This window comes from Leptosomus discolor, chromosome 8, assembly GCF_034619465.1.
Source record: "Leptosomus discolor isolate bLepDis1 chromosome 8, bLepDis1.hap2, whole genome shotgun sequence".
Lineage (NCBI taxonomy): Eukaryota > Metazoa > Chordata > Aves > Leptosomiformes > Leptosomidae > Leptosomus > Leptosomus discolor.
Window position 1 is genome coordinate 13,632,023 of NC_141398.1, and position 21,198 is coordinate 13,653,220.

Genomic DNA, 21,198 nt, shown 5'->3' on the forward strand with positions numbered 1-21,198 from the left:
CAACTTCAACTTGTGCAGTAGGTCTGACATAACCTCTCTGACATTTTAAATGGCCACTTGTAATCAGTTGTGGTGTCATTCAGCAAATCAATAGAAGTTTGCATTAATGGAGTTTAAATGTTCAACAGGCATAAATTTTCTTGCTGTCACTGAGTAGGTGGATTTGTCTGCCTGCTCTAAATCTTACCTTTTGTATTTACCCACAGTATGCTTGCAAAAAAAAGGAAATTAATTTGTTTATGATACTTTTATTTTTGTCTCTGTTTTGGAAAAAATAAAAACCTTTTGCTGATACATCTGGTACTTTTAGGGCTTAAAAACAGCTCAATTGATTACTTTTGATTTAAAAACTTCTCAGAAGGAAATTGTGTAACAAGACTGGGAGCTCAAATACGTGAGTTTTGGCAAAGAGCTGCGGAAGAAAGGCCTGGCTGTAGCAACCTCACAAGAAAAGAACTTGACATTTTGAAAAATTTTTATTGACCGGTGTGAACAGGGAACGGGAAGTCAAATCACTCTCACAGGCAAGCTGCAGTCTCTTCCTTGCTGACCTTTAAATGCCACTTAGTGTCATTAGAAAATCAAGGAAATGCTAACAACAGGACTTTGGATAAGAGAGTTATATATCAGGGATATCTTTTGAAAACAAGCATAATCTGACTTCTATTTTTATACACATTATTTTTGAAAAATGGAATTCTGACAGCAGTATGGTTATATTTTTAATAGATTAATCTTACATTATTTTATTAATATTAACATTAAAATCTTCAGAAGTATCCATAAGATATCAGAGCTTCTCTTCATTCTTGAAAAGGAAGTAGTTTGCAAGAGACATTTTATAATTGTGTTCTAGGTTGATGACCTTAGAACACAGACTGGCCTCTGCTTTGGGCTCTTCATCTAGCTTGTGTTGGATTCAGCAGGCTATGGATGTTGGCAGTCTTGTAGAAAGTTGACTTCTCAGTGTCTTTTGAAAATGGGACTCGTATGCCTAAGTCACCCGGTTACTCTGAGCCTTCATACTTCTGTGTTTTTAACAGCCCCTCCTTGCCCTTCCAAAAAGTCTTTGAAAGCTAAATTTCAACTAGAAAAACTAGTAGGAAAAAATCCTAAAAATAAACTGCTTAACCCCAAAGAAAGCATTACATAAAAGCTTGCATGTTACCAAGAAAGCACGTACATTAGAAAAAAGAAAGTTCCTTAGATTTCAGGAGTTTAATGAGAGAGAAAAAATGAGCTGGCAAATAGGACATGACACAATGGATCCATGAAGCCCGATGGCACTGTATACAGGTGCTGCAGCGGTTTCTTGCGTCCTTCCAACATCTACTTCATGGAATTGAAATGGAGTTTAGTCTATGGTTGTAGTTCAGTAAACGTTCAAGACCCTTGCTCGACTAGGGTATAACTTGACTGCTGACCTGTACTGGTGTATCTGTGTTCATGCTGGGTTTGCTTTGGCTTAATTTGGGGGGGGGGGGGGGAGAAGCAATTTCTTTTTTCTTGCTAGTTTGCATTACTTAATTGTTGTTCGAACTGCTAGCAAAGTGCTCGAACACTAGCAGTCTGACGGAGACAATGGTTTTACAAGCTAGGAGACATTTTTTAAAGCTCCTTATATAATTCATTGCCATGAATTTTCTTTTTCTAACGTGATTTTTCTTTTTTCTTTTTTTCTTTTTTTTTTTTTGGCAATGCAGTTACAAAACACACAGGTTGTAGGAAATTATTTTGATTTTGAGCAGAACATTCATGCTAACCTGTTTGTCAAATGGAACACAGGATAAGGGCCAACTTTTTTAGCCAGCTACCTTGGCTGCAATATTTGAAGTTGGCTTTCCTCTCACTTACACTGCTGTAATTTGAGTAATTCCGCTGAAATCGATCCATTGATACAGATTAAAACAACAAGAAATAAGAGGTGGTTTGGGTAAGAGGCATTTACATATCAAGTCCCTGCAAGTTTGCATAATTAATGTTGTATGTTCTTAATAATTGCCTTGCTAACCTGTCTGAAACCCAAACCTCTCAAATCCAGTGATTTGGAAAGAAACTGCCCTGCATCTAACACGACAAAACTACAAAAGCTGAGTAAGATGTTGTCTCTCTAGAGTAGGTTTATAACAAAAGACGGGTCAGTTTTGTTTATAACAAAACACTTAGGTCAGTGGTGTCTGTCCAGTGTGGGGTTTTTTTCTCTTAAAGCCATTGAAAAGGACTACACACATGGGAGAGCTTGAAGGTCTGCCTCCAGTTAGACTAAGTTGAAGTTGTCCTCATTCCATTCCCCTGGAAGCCGTAGAGAGTTTTTATTTTAGGGGAAGAGTCTTAACATGAGCATTCTTGAAATACTTACTTGATAAATCATGGGCTTGATATAAAGGTTAGACTTGGAAAAGAAAACAGATTAATTTCCAAGGTTTTTATTTTTTCTTTCATTAAAATCTTTTTATTATAAACTATTTATAGTGTCATGTAAGTTTTACATTCTTTTGCTAATCTTCTATTAGGAAATCCAAGCTTTAAAAAAAAACCCAAAGCTTTAAAATATTTAGTTGTTCATTACTGTATTCCTTCACAGTTATCTGTTGCCTGGAAAAGGATTCTGCTGGCTCTTCAGCCACAAGACCTTGAGGTAGAATTGAGTAGGATATTAATTTAAAACTGGTTACATCCTATCTGCTTACCAGTATCCTGTATTTGTAACGCTGGGAGGGAAATCTTCGGGGTTTTTTATTATTTGTGTACATCTTTAAATCTCTTAACAAAATTTCTCAACTATTTTATCCAGGAAGGAAAACCAAAGAATTAAAGCAGTCACAAGAGCTGTGAACTGCAGAATACACTTTAAGATTATTTTCTTTAGGTTTTTTGTAAGGTGTGAAAAGAGGAGACTACTATATATTTCACCCTGTGAACCCTGTCAGTTCTTTGAGAGTAAGCAGACTTTATTTGTTAGAACCAGGTACAATATGCACTGAGAATGACTTAAAACTTGTAGGTTACAGATGAGATCATTATTTCCACTGCCCAAGATATAGGGCCAAGAGAAGAGTATATTTATTTGTAAGATTAGACCCAATCTTTTAAACCCAGCCTTCCACTTTGAGCTTTTTTCTTCACTTGCTGGAAAGGTGAAGAAGCTATTGGTGCTCTTCAGTTCAGAGAAGTTGGTGATGAAAAAGATGTGGCAAATACTTCTTTAATCCTTCAGTAGAACGCTAATCAATCAGAGAAGACCAATAACATGCCCTGTTTGTGCTAAATATACTATTCCAAGATGAAGTCTGCTGTGCAGCACGCAGCATGAAAAATAACAAAAGCATCCAACTAATAATATTAAGTCAGTGACAGTTACCACATGCGTAGTAAATGCAGGACAAGACAGAAAACAGTTTTCTGCCTGCATTTAGCATTTTCAGTTCCTTTCACAGGAATCTATAGAACATTGAACTGTACCAGGCAGTCAGGAACGAACCTGTATTACATACATCTTTTGGCATTGCTGTGTTTTTTAGCTCTTTATGTTTCATCAGTGCTTCCTCAACAGTCCTAAAATTAAATTAATTGTCTGAGCTTGCTGTCCCATGTTTTTAATTCTTACCGAAGATTGCACTGGGAAATTGTGGAAAGGAGTTATCATGCCATGTCACGAGTCAAAGTCACTGCAAGTCACACTCCTGTGGAAATCCACCACAATGACGAGGCAGCCGTAGAATTGAGGCAAAGCATTTTCCAGCACTTTCCAGATTAGAGAACTTAGTTTCAAAGAACTACCTCTTTTATTTGGAAAGTGATGGGATTTATGGTAGCCTTTAGTTTTCTCCCAGTACATATTCTGTGGTTTTGGACAAAATTCCTCCTGAGAGCTTTTATGTCCTCAATGAGTTTTGCAAGTGCCATAGCATGTTCTGTTGTGATAAAAACAGCATTATCAACCATGGTCATCAGCCTGTGCTTCCAGAACAGGGATCCTGCTCCAGCTCACAGTGAATGGTATCAGTGGTGATTTCACAGAAGCTGTTTCTGAGAAGTGTCTGTCTTAGAACTTAATTAAAAGGTTACATTTTCAATTTAATAAGGAAGCTTCTCTTAATTAAAAATAGCAAAAGGCGACTCACAGGTTTTGAGCGAAAAGTTTTTGCGAGGGCTTTATTAGCAGATTAAAAAATAATTATGTTGAATTAAGCATTACAACTAAATTAAAAATGCACTTTTTCATGCAATCATGTTTCCTAGTCTTTCCTATTTGCAGACTTATCACTATATGCATGTATTTCTGTTTATATATTAATATAAAAATGTATTAAGGCCTTGGTCTGAAATCAGTGAAACTTTTTCCATTGATTTTATTAAGTTTTCAATGAGAACTAAAGTAATTTTTAACATTAAGGAGTTACTGAAATAGTTTCTGCTTCTACTTTCATCTGGGCCTGTTAAAATCCAGAGTGGTGCCTGTCAGTAGGACTTCTTTTGACCAGGTTAAATGGTTGTTTTCAGTAGATTGTAAATGATTGTGCTTGATTGTGTGTGTAAATTGGAAATAATTTGATGGTAGCAGAGTTTCTCTTACATAAATCTGCAGAGAGGACTCAGGTAAATTGGACAGATTGGTAATAAAATAGACAAGCCTGGGACAGAGACAGCATATGATTAATACAGTGTTCTCATATAAGAGTAAATCTTTCTTTCAGAAATGTATATTGCTTGTAATTTAAATACAACTGCAAATGTATTTGAATAACCATAATTAGGTGCCTTGATGAAGCTTATATTTTAAATAGCAAGCAGCAGCAGTGTTCCCATCAATACTGCGGTTAAACTGCAGTAGGTGCTCATCGTGCCTCCTGACTTAATTAATGTTGCCTGTAGGCTTTGTGCCAGTTGACCTTTACAGGTTTCCAAAAGTTACGGTTTGCGATTCAGCAAGTTTGGCAGAGGAACATACATGATTATTCATATCATTATTTAAACGGTGACCAGATGTGTCTTGTTTTTCTTCTTTCTTTCCCATTGTTTTTAAAACGTGATGCTAATCCAAGACATTGCTCCATTTACAGGGTTTTTCCACAGCACCAAATTCCCCATCGGTGAATTCTCGTTCCAGTAGCCTGGGTCCATCACTGTCCCTTGGTAACATCTCAGGAATAACAGCAAACCCAGAAGTGAAAAAGCGCAGAGCACCTCCTCCACCAGTTGTGACACCGGTGTTGCAGAGTGTGGAGATGAGTGGACAAGAAAACACAGCAGCACAGGTAACAGTGACATCACAGAATGGGCTTTCTTGCTTGGCGTGCTGGCTACTGTCGGTTCATTCATCAAGGGCTAAAACCATTCACAGGTATTTTGGCTAGCAATTAACTACAGCTCACTAAAATTCTTGATCTTACAAAATAAAATTATCAGAAGTCTTGGATTTTTGCACATATTTACTGAGCTTTCTTTGGACTGCCCTAAGCTTTCTCCCATGTCAAGAATCTTTCTAAATCAGAAAAGTTTTGTGAGGCATTATTCCAAAAGAAGGAGGTTGAATAAAAACTAAGGCAGAAAAGGTGGAAATTTATTACAGTGACTTGATATCCTTATTGGCCAGGGCAGTCCTGGAAAATGGGTGACAGTTCCAATGACTGATGAAAATCTTCAGTGTGCTTTTTTGCCCAGATACTTTTCAGGCTGTCGCCTACATCCGTATTTCCAGTGCTGCCGTGGGATACCAGATAATCTGCTCTGCTTTCTGAGTTGTGCCATGTGACCTTTTAAAGCAGTGCTCTGTTTTTGCTTTCAAAAAAGGTCACTGTTCCGCAGTTCAGTTATCGAGAATTAAACAGAAATGGGGGGAAACCTTTCTGAGGACCTAACCCTTTGAAAAGAATAGAGTTAAGGGAAAAGGAAATTGTTCTTGTTTTTATAGTGACATTCAGGTATGTATGTTACTAAACATGCTCAGGCACATTAAAACCTCTGGTTCCACCATTAACAAAAAGTAATACATTCTAAACGTAAACTGTAAAAGTCAGTGTATAAAGCTATATATGGATGCCAAATAAGAATGCAAGTAACCAATACCTTCAAAGTTGCGTAATGTGGACTGACTCTATCTGCTTAGGGCTTGTCTTCTCTACAGCAGACTGATCTTTGAAAAGCAAGCTGTATTAGTGCAGAATGGAGTCAGGAAGGAATCTTGGAGTTCAGTGTATTGTGAGAGAGGATGAGTCTAGTACTCAACCTCACTCCCTGTTGCTCTTCTATTTGTCTGCGTTAAGACATACATTAAGTGCCTTCTCCAGTGAAGCATTGTGTAAGCAAAGTTGATGCACACTCTTGGTAAAGGATCATGGAATCTTCTTTTCCCATTGTTAGGATGTCTAAAAGTGTGATTGCTGGAACTTAGCAGTGTTTGATCCTTCAAAATTGGAATGATTGCCTTTGAAATAGCACTCATTTATAGACACAGCTGAAGAGAAACAACAGTGTTTTCTTGCAACATTTGGTGCACTTTCTTTTTTAAAATTTCCTTTTGCAATTCCTACTGTAAATATTTTTATGAGATTTCTTGTGTACCCCAGAGTTAATTTGTGTTTAACATAAATAGATCTTTTCATCCAAAAATACTATGGCATTGTAACTCTTAAGTTTATACAAGTATGGTAATCACAGACTATATTATTCTGCCATTCTCTTAGGCTTATCTCCCTGCAGTGCGGCATTGAGATTTTAAATTGCGTTGCACAAAACCACTGAAAATATGAACTCTCTTTAAACATGTCAACATTTCTGTTTTCAGCATAATTGTAAATAGATTCAAGTTCTGGTTTTCTGAAGCCATTGGGAGAAAAATATTTAGTTTATTTATCGTAAGTAGCGTACAGTACAGTGTCAACTTCAAGTTCTCTTAGTCTAAAGGAAAAGTTAATTCGAAGACGGGAAACAGATGAAGGTTGCGTCAGACGATTTTCCATGATGAAATTAATTTTGGGCAATAGAAATGTCATGTGTAACTGACAAAGGCAATGAACAGCACAGTAGATTATGAGCACAGTTGCTAGAGTCTGTTTGGCTGCATTTTTTGGGTACAGGACATCTTTCTGAAGATGGTTGCATAGGTCAAAATACTAAGCATTTTTGGTATGCTTCTGAAGCTCTCAGGCTGAAAGTTGCTCTCAAGCTGCCTTGTAGTTCGAACAAGAATGTGTGGAGTACAGTTGAAACGAAGCACAAGTTCCATGAAGCAATCAAAAACTAAGGGAAGAGATTAATTATTCAGTATTATGTGGCAAGGTAGTAACAGAGATACTGTTTATAAGAAAACCCAAACAGTTCTATTTTATCTACATGCAGACTATCCAGTTTGCTGTGAAAATAGAGTAAAAAATCTCAGGGTGTAAGTTTATGGGAAAGAATTAGCACTGATCTTTTTTTTCAGGGAAGGACGTCAATGCCGTATTAATGGACTTCCTTCCATAAAAAGATAAGATGTTTGTTTAGAAAACTTTATTTATGTGCAACTGTTACTAACAGGAAGATCCTGCAAAAGGGGAACATGTTTATTTCCAGTGAAGCTAGCACATTAATAGAAAATGGAAAAGGTGGTATTCTGAACTTTCAGAAGTTTTTTTTCTTTTTTAACTATCTGGTTCCATAAAGTTCTGTAGAGGAGTGAATTCTGTATGTTAAGAATACCTGTAGCTTGACTATTTAACCCCATCAGCCCATTATTTTTAACCCATTGTTAAACTCCAGGGCATTGAATTATGCTTACAGCACAGGTTTTTCTTTAGGAATATATATCTCATCTCCCTGCCTAGTGGTTGCAATCAGAAATTTCCACGTGTATGAAGAATGGGGTGTTTTAATTTATGCTCTAGATTTAGTTTTTCTCCACTGACTTTTCTGGATAGGTGGGTTACTGCAATATAATTTTGCTATATTGCAGCTTTTGCTTCTGTGGGCTTGCAGTAATTTACCTCCTTGAGGGTAAAGCCCCTGCAGTAACTTTAATTACTTGTCAGTGCAGAAACATTAGTTTTCCGTGTCTATTTAAAGGTAGTGTTCCCTCCGTAACTGTTTTAAATCTCCTCTAGAAAATATTAATTTCTGTTCAGAGTACCACTGAGCAATGTTTTGGTTTGTGCTGAACATGCACTAAGTAGTTTGCAAAGGAATGCAGAGTCAAAGAAAGGAGTTTACAGATTTCTTCCCTGGAGAATTGCCCCATTTTTTTAAACAGCTTCCAAGTGATGCTATTTAGAATAATGAGAAGTCTCTTGAAAAAAATATTTCTTCAAAGTACCAGGGTATGGTAACATTTCCAGTATGAAATGCAAAAGGTTGGATGCTTTAGAAGCAAGGAGGTCCCCTCCTTTCTTAAGTTGCAACACAGAGCCCACACCATCCAGAGAGTAGAGCAGAACAGTGTAGGGGGTGAGCAGAAGCTGAGCCCCGTTTGGAGACAATCTCTGTTCTCTGTCACAGCACTTTAGATGATGTGCTGGCAGAATTTAGGGCCACCTTATGCTAGGCATAGTGTAAACTGAGTCCCCACCTGAAAAAGCATGCACCATATAAGCAAAATATATAAGAGAAAACCTGTATGAATATGCCACTGTAGATAGAGCATGCAGAGAAAGGCAACGTGTGAAGTCTGACGGAATTAAACACATCTCCTCAAAGGCTTATTCAGTGACCTCACTTTGAAAGAAAAAGAAATGTGTTTGGGTCATCTTTTGGAAGAACTGTTGAATTGAGTATATGAGTCTTTTGGAGGTCAAGAATACTGTGCACTGGCAAAGGAGTTTATGGGAATAATTCCTTTTATTTTTAACATGTACGGGGAAATACAGACATTGGAGTGAGAGGGGATGATAAAGAAGGCCTCAGGGACTTTCTGTTAGAGCCTTTTCTACAAAATTGAGTGGTTTAGTCAGAATAAAATCATGAGGCTTTTTGGAGATGTCATCAGAATTAGAAGAGGGCTCTTCAGTGCCTTCATCTGTATAATAGCTCTGATGTCAACTCCAGAAGCCAGAAGTGCAACCTGTAGACTATGATAAAGGAGCTGTGTGCTGTTTCAGTTGCTGCAGTTTTCAGAAAGGAAGCATTTTCATATAATACATAGATGTAAAAGGAGGCATCTGGGATTTGTTCCTAGCCAGTCGAATTCCTATACTACTAATAGAAGAACAGGGTGATATAACAGATAGAATATTCTAACATTTGTTTCATAGATTTTAATCTTAGTTGTCATATGGCAAGACAATGGATTTAAACAAAAATTGTATTATTGCTTTTAGTGCAGGTGAGGAACTGGCCTTACACTTTCAGAAGGTTCCATTATAAAGCAACACAATTTTCAGGTTTTATTTCTGTGTTTATACAGTTTCCTGGAGGTTGCTGTAGACCAACTAACATATGTGACATACTGTAGGTTTTACTCTGCTTCTTACATTCCTCTCTTCTCCATTTAGAGCTCAAACTTGGGTTACTGAGGACAGCTGTTGACTCCCATTCTTGGAGAAGGCCACACCTTTAGAGCAGACTACTTGCCCCCAGTGTTTTATCAAGGCTGATGTTTCACCAAGAATAACTTACTCATTAAAGAGTCTTACTTAACATGAATAGAAAGGAATGTTGCAGCCAAAGAGGGTCACAGCCTTGCTCAGGTCATTGCTGGCAGGTTTCTTTCTCCCTGCCTCCAGTTTATTTTTGACCAATTTTATGCCCAAATGAGAAGTTCAACTTTGTCATTTTAACATGAACAAATATGAATGAGACTTTCATATCTTTCCTGGAGAAAATAAGGTACTCATACTAAAAACTGCTAATAGAGAAGATACTTCCAGTATTTGCTGTACGTCTTATTAAATGGAAGGATTTTAAAAATGGGGAAATGCAGAGGAAATGTTATTTTTGCCATCTTAGATGATGGTTTCTAATACTGACTACCACATAGGGTTTTTCTTCTTCTTTTTTCTTTTTTTTTCCCCTTTTTCAAGTGTTTCTGTGCTCCTGTTGGAGATAGCAGCACTTAAAAGAGTTACTCTGCTGGCAATTGTTGATAGGAGTGCTGCAGAGCTGGCAGGACACTGGGTTAGGCATCCTAGCCATTCAGTAGCATGTGCATGCCTTTGGTAGGGGTACCTTTCTCACAGCAGACTTTGTGTTACAGTGCTATTCACTGTCCTTTTATACATAAACCAATATAAATAGAATGAAGCAGTGATTGAAACCTTTGGTCCCCTCTGGTTGATGGAGCATATTAAGAGTGTATCAAAAGGAGGAAGTACTCTAGTGAAATGTCCTGCTGAAAGCCATTGAATTCATGCCCATCTGCAGGCAACCCTGAGGTACTTTAAATGACGTTGCAAATGAGCACAGTGTATAGTGAAAACATACCTGGAATTCATTCTGACAACAAGAACCACAGAATAATGTTTAAGTAGTAAAAATACAGGACAGGTAGTGAAGGAAATGTATGAATAAAATTATATTGAAATCGTAATTAACATACTAAATTTGTTCAAAGCACTATTAAACCATAGACTCACCCAAATTTCCAGAATCAGTCCCTAAATTTGCAATTCTCAAATTTCCCACGTGTATGTGTGTATGCTACAGGCATGGACTTGGAAGCCACTTGGAAATGTGAGTCATTATCTTCCTTAGAAGTAAAATGTATTTTAAAGCAGTGGCCAGATTTTTAGAAATGGTTAACTCAGCTGGCTGTAATTAGGAAGCTGAGTTTGTAGCTTGATGTTTTCTGAACTTTTAAGATGTCAGAAGCTATGTCTGGTTGCTCAGCAACTCAGTATTTGGCTGCTGTGATTTTAATATCATATTATTTTTCACTATGCCACCTTCTGTTGCAAAAGGAGTTTAAATTGAGATTGTTAATATAAAAATCTGAGCAGAGCAAGCATTTCTTTGCTAATGTCCCACCTGTACAGCGGGATTTTTTGCACAGATCTCTTTCTTGCCTGTTTGCACAAAGTGATTACAACTCTTCCACCTTACTTCTTCCTAATCTAATGCCACAGGTTTGTCGTTAGCTGACTGCAAGGGTAATCTTGATTAATATGAAATCACAGTTACTGCTGTTCTCCAGTTTTCAAAATGACATACTTCCCTGTGGCTGCAAATTAAGCCATAAAGAAATGAATACATTGTCTTGTGGAACAGCTAGAGTAAGGTATGTTTGTAGTATGTACAGCTGTCAGTAAGGACACCATCAGTAGAGCTCTCCATCTGTGTGCCCTGTGAGTTAAAGTTTCTTGATTCTACTTTGTTCCTGGTTATTTCAGATAAATCTGGTATTTCAAATAATAATACTGCTGCAGTTGGCTTTCCTTCTGAGAAACAGATGAGTGCTTAGAAAGAACCTGTGTTTGTGCAGGTAACAGTCTTTTTTCCTCACAAATTTTCTTGGACTATCAGAAGCGTCATTGTATGGGAGAGGCATGATACCAGCAGGCACTGCAATTGTAGGGATGTCGAGGGACAGAAGAATCACCACTGGATAAGAACATCTACCATGGTTACCTACAGAACAGGTTTATCGTAGGCAGGTGTCAAAAACCTGCTTGATCTGCTTGTGATCACCTCTATAAGCACCGTACTCTTACCAGCTTACTGTCCTCTACCTCTTCCTTTGTGCATATGCCGTAATTCATTACTGTCAAAACTCCACTCGGATCAGCGTCCTGTGTCCCAAGAGGAAAAGTTTCAAATTGCTTTAGATTTACGTAGCTGGTTGATCCCTCTTTTGCAGAAATTACTGTAGTTGTACTTGGGGGAGGGGTTATTTGTTTTTCATGCTGCAGCAGAATAGCCTTATGCTGTAGGTATTTTCTTCCCTTTTACCTTATACTTTTTTCTGTACTTCTGTATAAAGTGAAAGGTAACAAGCAGTTCATGGTGGAGCCCATCTGACAGTTGATTCTGTTTTAGTAAGGAGCCCAGAATTCAGCAAAAGGGTGGATGGACTCAGATTAGTTATCTCCCTTTCATAGGTTACACCTAAGCCAGAAATGTCTACTAGAAGTCAACAAGATACGAGTGCATGTTTTTTTTATCATCTTTCAGAGAGGAAGGGAGGTTTCTTTTGACTCAGAGGTCTTCTGGGTGAGGTCTTCTCAACCTTTCTCTTATGACACATTTCCTTTCTCCCTTAAGTGTTCTGTGAATGTATTTTTGTTTTGCTTTGGTTTTTTTGGGTTTTTGTTGGTTTTTTTTTTTTTTTTTCTGTGGAGCATCCAGAAGTCTCCTTTGAGAATAACAGATACTTTTTTCACATTCTGAGGAAGGATGCAATGAATCAGTTTCTGCTGTAGGAAAAAGCTTTTTTTCAAAATGTGGCTTTTACTTCTACAAAATATTGCATCTTCTAGGTCACTTCTCAGGTTTTTATAAGTTGCCTAGGATATGAAAGCAGGATTTGTTCCAAAGGAGGAAAGAGAACGCTTGACTGACTTCTTAATTTTTTTTTAAATATTGATTAAAAGGAATTCAGTGACTCTGTTTGTACACATTTTTGGTTTGTTCTGCTTTGATTTTCTTTTTATGCATTAAGGAGGCCTGAAATGTGAATGATGCATGTTATTTTTAAAAGTTCCTTCATCTTTGATCATTAACTGAGAATATCATGAGTGTTAGCAATGAACTTCAGTTTTGTTTGCAGACTTGTTAGAATTCTCAGGCAGTGTGTGGTATCTCAATAGCATTTTGTGATGAGGGCAGGCATACTGAATCTTTATTAAAGACAGCTCTTTCTCCAGAATACTGTTCAGGTGCCCAAGTCATGTAAGCCTTAAAGAACAAACCTTTTTTTTTTTTTTTTTTTTTTTTTGAAGAATTCAACACATAGTCAAGAATGTATATGATGTCGTTCTATGGTTTAAGAATAAACCTAATACTAATTTCCAGAGTGTTTGAGACGATAGAGGGATAGTACAGGTGCTGAGAAAAATTAAGTCGTGCTCTCTTCCTGGGTTTTGTATTAGAGTTTGTATATTAGGTGCTGGAGTGCACACTATACTGCGGTACGATGCCAGATTTAAGAGGCTGGGGACTTACACAATTGGCATGAAGCAGTATTTTGATGAGGTCAAAGAGTAACTGAATCTGTCTCTCGGTGTTAATACAGATAGATGTATGGATAATAGACAAACCCATTAAAAATGGAGATTGTAACTATTCCTCTGTATTTCACATCATATTAATGTAGGAATTGCTTATTTTAGATGTACTATGCTGTAAATACTGCATGTTAATTATGAAACTTTCCATTAGGCTTTTAGTATCCGTCTCTCTTTGGGGCTTTTATTCCAGTCATTCTGTCTGAAATTTTACTAAGAAGCTTATTTACTTCATTTATGCATTTCTATAGATCTTGAGAGTTTATGGGTATGATGAAGTCTTTTTCCTTTGCTCATAAAAGACATATAAAAATAATTTGTTTTGCCACACTGACATAAACACTGCCTTACTCTTTGGCCAGAGAACTGCTTACTACTCTCCTAGGACGATAAAACAGTCCAACTTTGCTTTACATACAGATAATGAACATCAGGCTTGTCCGGTAACATAGGTAAGGAATGCACTTTAGTTCCTTTGTCTAAGGAGTGCGCTCTAGTTCCTTTGTCTGAGCAGCAGCTGTGCAAAATGTTCTCATGATGATGCACCAGAGACTGCACTGCTATCTGAAATGGAAAAGATTGTATAAAATAGCTGTATCTGTGTTAAGTCTCTTTCTACCCTGTGGAGCAAAGAAATAGGGAAAATATTACTGAATAGTATTGCTAAATGCTACTGATGCCACATTTTGGGTTTTCATAAAGAAATTCAGGAAAAAAGGTGGAAGTAGAATTGGTGTTTGCAAAATATGAAGGAAATCAAGGAAACTATAAGCCTCCTAATGTGGCTTATGTACTGGAAAAGTTTCTAGAAATATAATAGAGAATTTAAGTAGTTGGCATCTCTGTGCATATAATGAATAGGGTAAACGTAGCTTTAGTAAAACAGAAACCCTGCCTTACAACTCTCTTAGAGTCCTCTTGACGCATTCAGCAAACAGGTGGATATGTGTGATCTGGTTGACATAGTCTTTCTGGGTGTCCACAAAGTTTAAACTGATTTCTCTCACCAGGGATTTCTTAAGGAAATGAAATCTCCATTCCATTAGGAGGAAGGTCATCTTCCTCTTAAGTAATGGGAAGGGAAGGGAAGGGAAGGGAAGGGAAGGGAAGGGAAGGGAAGGGAAGGGAAGGGAAGGGAAGGGAAGGGAAGGGAAGGGAAGGGAAGGGAAGGGAAGGGAAGGGAAGGGAAGGGAAGGGAAGGGAAGGGAAGGGAAGGGAAGGGAAGGGAAGGGAAGGGAAGGGAAGGGAAGGGAAGGGAAGGGAAGGGAAGGGAAGGGAAGGGAAGGGAAGGGAAGGGAAGGGAAGGGAAGGGAAGGGAAGGGAAGGGAAGGGGGAAGAGAAGGGAAGCGGAGGGGAGGGGAGGGGGAAGAGAAGGGAAGCGGAGGGGAGGGGAGGGGAGAGGAGAGGAATCGCGGGTTAGAGTACATGATCCGCTGATCTAGTGGGGGAATGTTACAATGGCTTTGGAGTATTTGAGGATCCGTGTTCATCATATTAAGGAATGATCTGGAAAAAAACTGTCAAGTGACACAGTTTGTTGCTGGTACTTGAGTTATCCAGATAGTAAAGACAGAGTATGAAGAACAACTGTTGAAAGACCTTATGAGACTGAGTGCTGGCAGCACTTGCAGGTGAAAGCAAGTAAAATTCTGTGTAGGTGTCACGGTTTGAGGCTGGGCCAGCCACTAGCAAATGACAGATGCTCTCTATTAACTCCTCTCCCCTCCCAAAAGGGAAAAGGAGAGAGAACAAGAGAGAGAGACTTTACAGTTTGGAAAACTAAAAGAGCTTTAAGGAAACAGTAACAATAGAAGAAAAGATAATAATAAGAATAAGGAAATAATGAAATATATACAAAATGTACAAATATATACAAAACCAATACTGAACCCAGCTCCCCCCACCCCGATGACAATACGTCACCACCACACTGCAGGGCTGGCACTGGGGCAGTCCCAGGCTGGACTCGGCAGCAGACAGGGACAGGGTGCAGGATCTGGACCCAGGCACTGGATTCAGGGATGCACGGATCGGGATCGACGACAGAAGAACAGACAGAGTCCTCCTCAGATGTCGGCCATTGGAGAAGAGAGAGAGAGACCCTCGTGATCTCTCAGCTTTGTACTGAATATGACGTATATGGGATGGAATACTCTGTGGGTCAGGTTTGGGTCACCTGTCCAGTTCGCTCCTCCCTGCAGGTGCGACCCTTTTCCTCCCAGCACCCCAACATGGAGTACAAGATTGAGCAGGGACCTTGGTCGCTATAAGAACAAGTACAAGCAAGGGCCTCTCTGCATCCCATTCCTTGGTACGAACTATAAACATCAGGCCTTATCACTGCTAGAAGCAGTCACTGTCTGGAAAAATGTGCTGCTGCTTCAGAAAATGCCGTTAGTTAGAGGAGTCTTAACTGAAAAGTTAAAGCACTAAAGCAGAATTAGTTCTGATTTAGCCCAAACCAGGACAGTAGGTAAGTGTGAAGTGATATACATGAGAAAAGACTCCACTGAATTTTCCATAATACCTTGTAAAATACGGGTCTTTTAGCTGGTGGTAACCAGTTAGGATCTTGAGACTTAATTATTTGAAAAAAGTCAGCTCAAAGCTCAATAGCAATCAAAAAAAAACCAAATCAGGTATGGAGCATTTTAGGAGAGGAGAGAGGGTAAAAAGAGAACTTTATTACACCACTGTATTGTGATCTTTTTTATGCCATCTTAAATACTACAGTAGTGTTCCCCTTGTTTCAGAAGGGTATTCCAGAACGGGAAAAGAGTCACGGAATGGCATCAAGGGTGATAAAGGTGTGGAGTAGCTTAATACAGGGACAACTGTACAACTTAAGTAAACTGTGATTCTTCGTCTTGAAAAAGAGGCATGAAGACTATGGATAGGGATTTGACTGTTCAACCAGCCATTACAAGAGCATTTGAACCTATTAGGAAACAGGAAACTGCACAAAAGAGTGTGGTTCTTCATGGAAGCAGTAGATCTGTGGAACTCCTTGCCAAGGGTTGATGTGGGTGCTAAAAGTTTACATGGGCTCAAGAGAAGACTGAACAAATGCTGCAAGGATGACAGATATGTTGTGAATTTTTAAATATAAACCACACAAAGTCCCTGACATGAAGATGGCTGCAAAAGTATTGGGGAGAAGGCAGTATCAAACATACCTTCCCTTTTCTTCTGCTGTCCTCTAGGTGCTTGCCACAGTCTGATGCAGAAGCCTGAGCAGAACACTCGGTCTGACCCAGTACAGCTGGTTTTGGAGAATACTGGAGAGATTTGTACCTAAATATTTGTATCATATGATCTGACGCCACTCTGGGAAAGTCACTGGTAGCACTCTCATTGACTTCACTAGGTGTTCTTATCACTGGTAATTTGATAACCAGGCAACATGTCTCTCATTAGAAACAGAAGCAGCTGTCTTTGATTGCTACTCCAAATCATCGCTGTCTTTGTTTTGTGCTCATAAATACAAAACTTTAGACTTGCAGAATGAGGCCAGAAGTTTTGCCAGTAAATCGTATGAGCAATAACAATTTTCCAGCATGAATCCTAAAGCAACTTGCTTGGTATGCATGTTGCAACTTAGTACTCTAACTGCAGTGTCAGAGCCCTACAGGACTCTGAGGGTCATATTTGCAGACCTTCTGGTCTGCATCTCAAAATACTGGTACGCAGCTCAAATTACAGGTGACTGGAAGCTGTGATGTCCAATGCATTTGACTGGACATGTGCCTTGCACTGACAAAATAAAGGGCAGCTTGAAAGACTTGATCCCATTCCGTTTGGAATCAATGTCAGATCCAGGTGCATGCCAGATACGCTCTAGATTGCGAGCCTTCTGAAGAAGGAGCTGTTGGGACACTTCCGTCTTGTGCAGTGATGGGGCTAACATTTTGCTTAGCAAATGATATTTCTACCTTGCAGGAGACAGCAAGTCAAATTGATTTCTTATGGCATGCTGCTTTCCTGGATCTATCTACTTTTGCCCAAAGGATCAGGCAATATTTCTTTAAGAAGAGTGTATAAGGGTGGAGCTTTTCTTAATGACTTTTAGTTAATTGCCTTGCACTGAAAAAGCCATGTACAAATTGTTGCCCTTCACTGACATGAAATTCTGTGATGACATACATTAAGTTTTATAGAAACAATCCTCTTTGTAACTGGTCATAAACCTGAAAAGTTTTATCTATTTAACATTTCCACTGGAGCTGAACCTGGCTAGTGCTACCCTGCTGCAGAGTCCATTATCAAGATGTACCGAAAGCAATTAGTAGACACAAGAGTGAGTAGTAAAAGAGGTCGGTGGTCCTTAAAACGCCTACACCATAGTAAATGACTAAGAAATTAGAACACAGAACAATTAATTTCCAATTTGGAGGTGATTAGTTAATTTTTCCCTAAAGAGCTTTAAACATGACATTCAGTTAGCTGAATGAGAAGCATCCAGACTTGTTCTTTTCATGTCTGACAAAACAATGCTCAGCTGGCAAACATGAAACCAGCCGACAGAACATCACATAATGTTTGCTGCGCAGTCTGGATGCTTCATTTAGCTGAACAAGTACACTCTAGTTTGGATAAATGATGCAGGCCCGAATTAAAAGAAAAGTGCAATGATGGCTGAAGGCTTATCTTGCTGTCATGTAAAGCATCAAATTTAGGAAGGCTCAAAAAAAGGCTAGTAGTGAAAGGGAGTAATTTGTACTTCTTTTTATGAGAAAAACAGCTCTAAAAATTAATCCAGGTATATGCACACTTAATCAAACACATTAATTCTTTTAAAGTATTTATCAAAGGCTACAGCTACATGATACATGCACCGTAGTGACTACTTTCAAAGAGTATCAGTTAAGGGTATATTACATTTTAATAGTATATCACAGGATTTTCTTCTCTCTATACATCTAAAGAAGTTCCATAGTTTTAGTCCAAATTGCCACCCGTCCTCTTTAGAGCTCCTAATGCTTGACTTCATGTTGCTGCACATTTATTTACTAGCAGCATGCTTCCCATTTTAAAAACAAACTTTCAGAAAGCATTTTAATAACTTTAGGCAACTTTTTTTTAGGCAGGCAACTTATTTTCCAGGAGGTTTTGTGTTCCCTCCCACGCCTTTTTTAAAAATTTGTAATTAATACACTTATTTTCTGACTCTTTTGTCCCATAATTTTAAGTAGAGTAAAATGTCCCAGTGTGATGAATTAATTAAAAGGAATCTTAGCTTTCTCAGTCACAAAGTGATTAAGTGCAGTTGATTATATTTTTTTTCTGAAGTTTGGCCAGTATGAACAAGGTTGTTAGTGCAGAATTTCAGTGGAGGTTTTGATGTTAGCCGGAAGGTGCAGCCTCTCAGAAGTGTAAGGGGAAGTAAGACTGCTTTTACACTGGCCCTTTGAGAATCTGTCTTTACTCAGATAAAGTTCATGGACAATTAACAGGTTTTGCACCAGAGGAACTTAAAATTTTAAAGTCTGCTTTAAAATTATATCTTTTTTTCTGAAAAGAGAATGCTGCTTCTTTAGCTTGGGGAAAAAAAGCTGCTGCTTCTTAAGAGGAGTCCACTGTGTGGCTTTATTGCATTTTTAGAATTAGATTTTTTGCTGCTTTGTCCAGGAAACAGTAGCAATGTCAGTTCAGCAGTGATTTAAATTGCTGACCTGCTTTAACTGAAGGCAGGACTGTGGGAAGTGCTGAGTGTTTCACACTTGGACTTGGATGGGCTGTTACTGTAGAGGGGTGGGAGAATGGAAGTACAAAACTTTGTAAGGTTCCTCCATGGCCAGCTTTTCTGTTGTTCTCTGCAAAGTAGTCCAGTCCTGAACTCTAATCTGTGTAGATACAACCTCTGAATTGACATCAGAGTGACCTGGTGATTCTTAATACGTGTACAAGAACCCAAGCAAGGTGAGCTGCAGTGTCTTTAATTTACCATTTACTGTACATTACAATCATCATGCAAGAATACAAGAGTACAGGAGGGCTTCTGATTTGAGATAGCAGTTAATAAAATAGGTTATTTTATTTTTTTTCAAGAAAACATACCTCTTGAAAGTTGAGTCCTTGAATTCTGCGCAGGAAAATTCCTTGGAATGGTCTTTTCGCCAACATCGATAGCATTCTTGATCTTTTGCAATAATTCTGTTGCTTCTGGCTGTGAGTTCATGGATCACCTGCCAACTGTTTCTGAACAGACTATGCTACCTGCCTTGGGAATAATACCACAATTTACCATCTGGTGAGATCATGATAGTATCACTTGACCTCCACATGTGGTCCCTGTCAAGCACTTCATTGAAAACTGGCAAGACATCAGGGCCTGAACATACTGTTCTATGCAGCCCTGGATTTTGGCAGGGTTGCAACATTTAATAAGTAAACTTCATCTGGCTTGCAAGTCACAGACAAATAGGACAGGCTGATGTCATCGTAAGCTTTAACTCTCATTAAAGAGAAAGTATGTGTCAAGTAATTATTAGGCTTCGTTGGGCAAGGTATTTAGGGGAAGTTAATAGACAAAGATCATTTTAAGCAGTGAGACTTCTGAAGAACTGGCATTCAGTAAGCAATGAAGAATGACCCTAACACTGTGCTTAATTTAGAAACTGGGTTTGTGTTGCTTTTCAGATTTTGCTTGTAACTCCACCTTTCTTGGATCCTAAATTGAAAGATTAATAAATTATAGAATAGGAAAATTAACTAAATAAATGCATACTGTGTAAATCAGGTTTAATTTGATGCCTTAATAGCATCTGCATTCTGGTCATTGTTTAACCAAATAAGAAAGAAAGGAAAAACATCACAAATACAATCCAGTAAAAACTGTTCTCTCCTACTTCAAGCTATTTTTGATTTGAGTTATATTCACAGTCATATCCCAAAAGTAGTAGAAGTGGGGAGAATGGAATGCAAATCCAGTTCCTCTGACTGCATACCACTTCAGTTTCACATCTCTTTTAGAGGATGAATGGTGCAGGTTACTGGGAGAAATAGGCACCTCATTTTGTTTGCAGTGTACTCATCTTAATCAGAATATCATAGCTCAACAGACAACCCCTGAGTCCTGCGCAGCTCTATGTCACTGACACTTCCAGGCGTGGATAGCAAGTGGAGTGCCGTGGTGGGTTTCTCTAACAAATCTTCGCAGCAAAGTCTATTTGTAATTTTGGATGATAAAAATCTTATACTTGTGGGGGATAGCTTGTATTACAGTCCCTAGTAATACATCTAATTGACACTGTGCTATCACTTCCATATAACCCACTTTCCTAGGTTTCTGAAGATTGTGTAAGTAGGTGCTTCTGGCTGCCTTTTGTAAGCTCTGGAAGGAACTAGACTTGAGTGGAAATTTGCTGGCGGCAATGGTAAGGGATGGCATGACTAGATGATTTTTAAAGGTCCCTTCTAACCCAAACCATTCTAGGATTCTATGAAATTGGAAAGGAATTGGAAACTGTCACTTGACTTACGCCCAAACCAGGTTTCCCAGGCATTCTGTGTGCCTGCGTATGGAAGGGGCTGATATAAGGGGGTTGAACACTGGAAATAAGTCAAGTACATTTTTCTCTAAACTGAGAAGGCTTCTGAGGTGATTGCCTAGGACTTGGCTCTAATCACTAGAAATTCAACTTGGCTAACTCTACAGAAGAAAATCTTAAGTGTAGAGGAAAACTTAAGCTCCAGGGAGGTGTGTTGCTTAGTGGCAGTAGAAAGGGTATGGTTCTCTTTGTTCCCGGTGAAACATTTGTGTGATTGCCTTCCACTTTCTAGCTCTAACAGATTTTAGGCTACAGCCCATCCTTTTGGCAGAAAACTGGACAAAGATGGAAAATCAATTTTGCAGATCTTCAGTTGACTCATAACATCTGTCAGATTTTTAAGGACAAACAAGCAGACCAACCAATCAGCCAGCCTGTAATCCTCGATGTGAGGCTGAGGAAGAAAAGATCGTGTATAAAATCCTTAAGCCAGTGCCTTTCCCAAAGGCAATGACTCAAGGAGGTTACATCGATCACGTCAAACTCATTGACAAAGTTGTCAGAAGAAACATGAG

At 38.6% G+C, this 21,198-nt stretch overlaps 1 protein-coding gene across 3 annotated transcripts in view; it reads left to right on the top strand.

The window, feature by feature from the left end:
- Nucleotides 1-21,198, top strand: part of COBL (cordon-bleu WH2 repeat protein) — a 118,755-nt gene that overhangs the window by 38,354 nt on the left and 59,203 nt on the right. For all 3 annotated transcript variants that reach the window (XM_086469174.1, XM_086469173.1, XM_086469176.1), the window contains one exon: nucleotides 5,064-5,258. In XM_086469174.1, coding sequence (XP_086325300.1) covers nucleotides 5,064-5,258 — 195 coding nt within the window. The remainder of the gene's footprint in view (nucleotides 1-5,063; nucleotides 5,259-21,198) is intronic.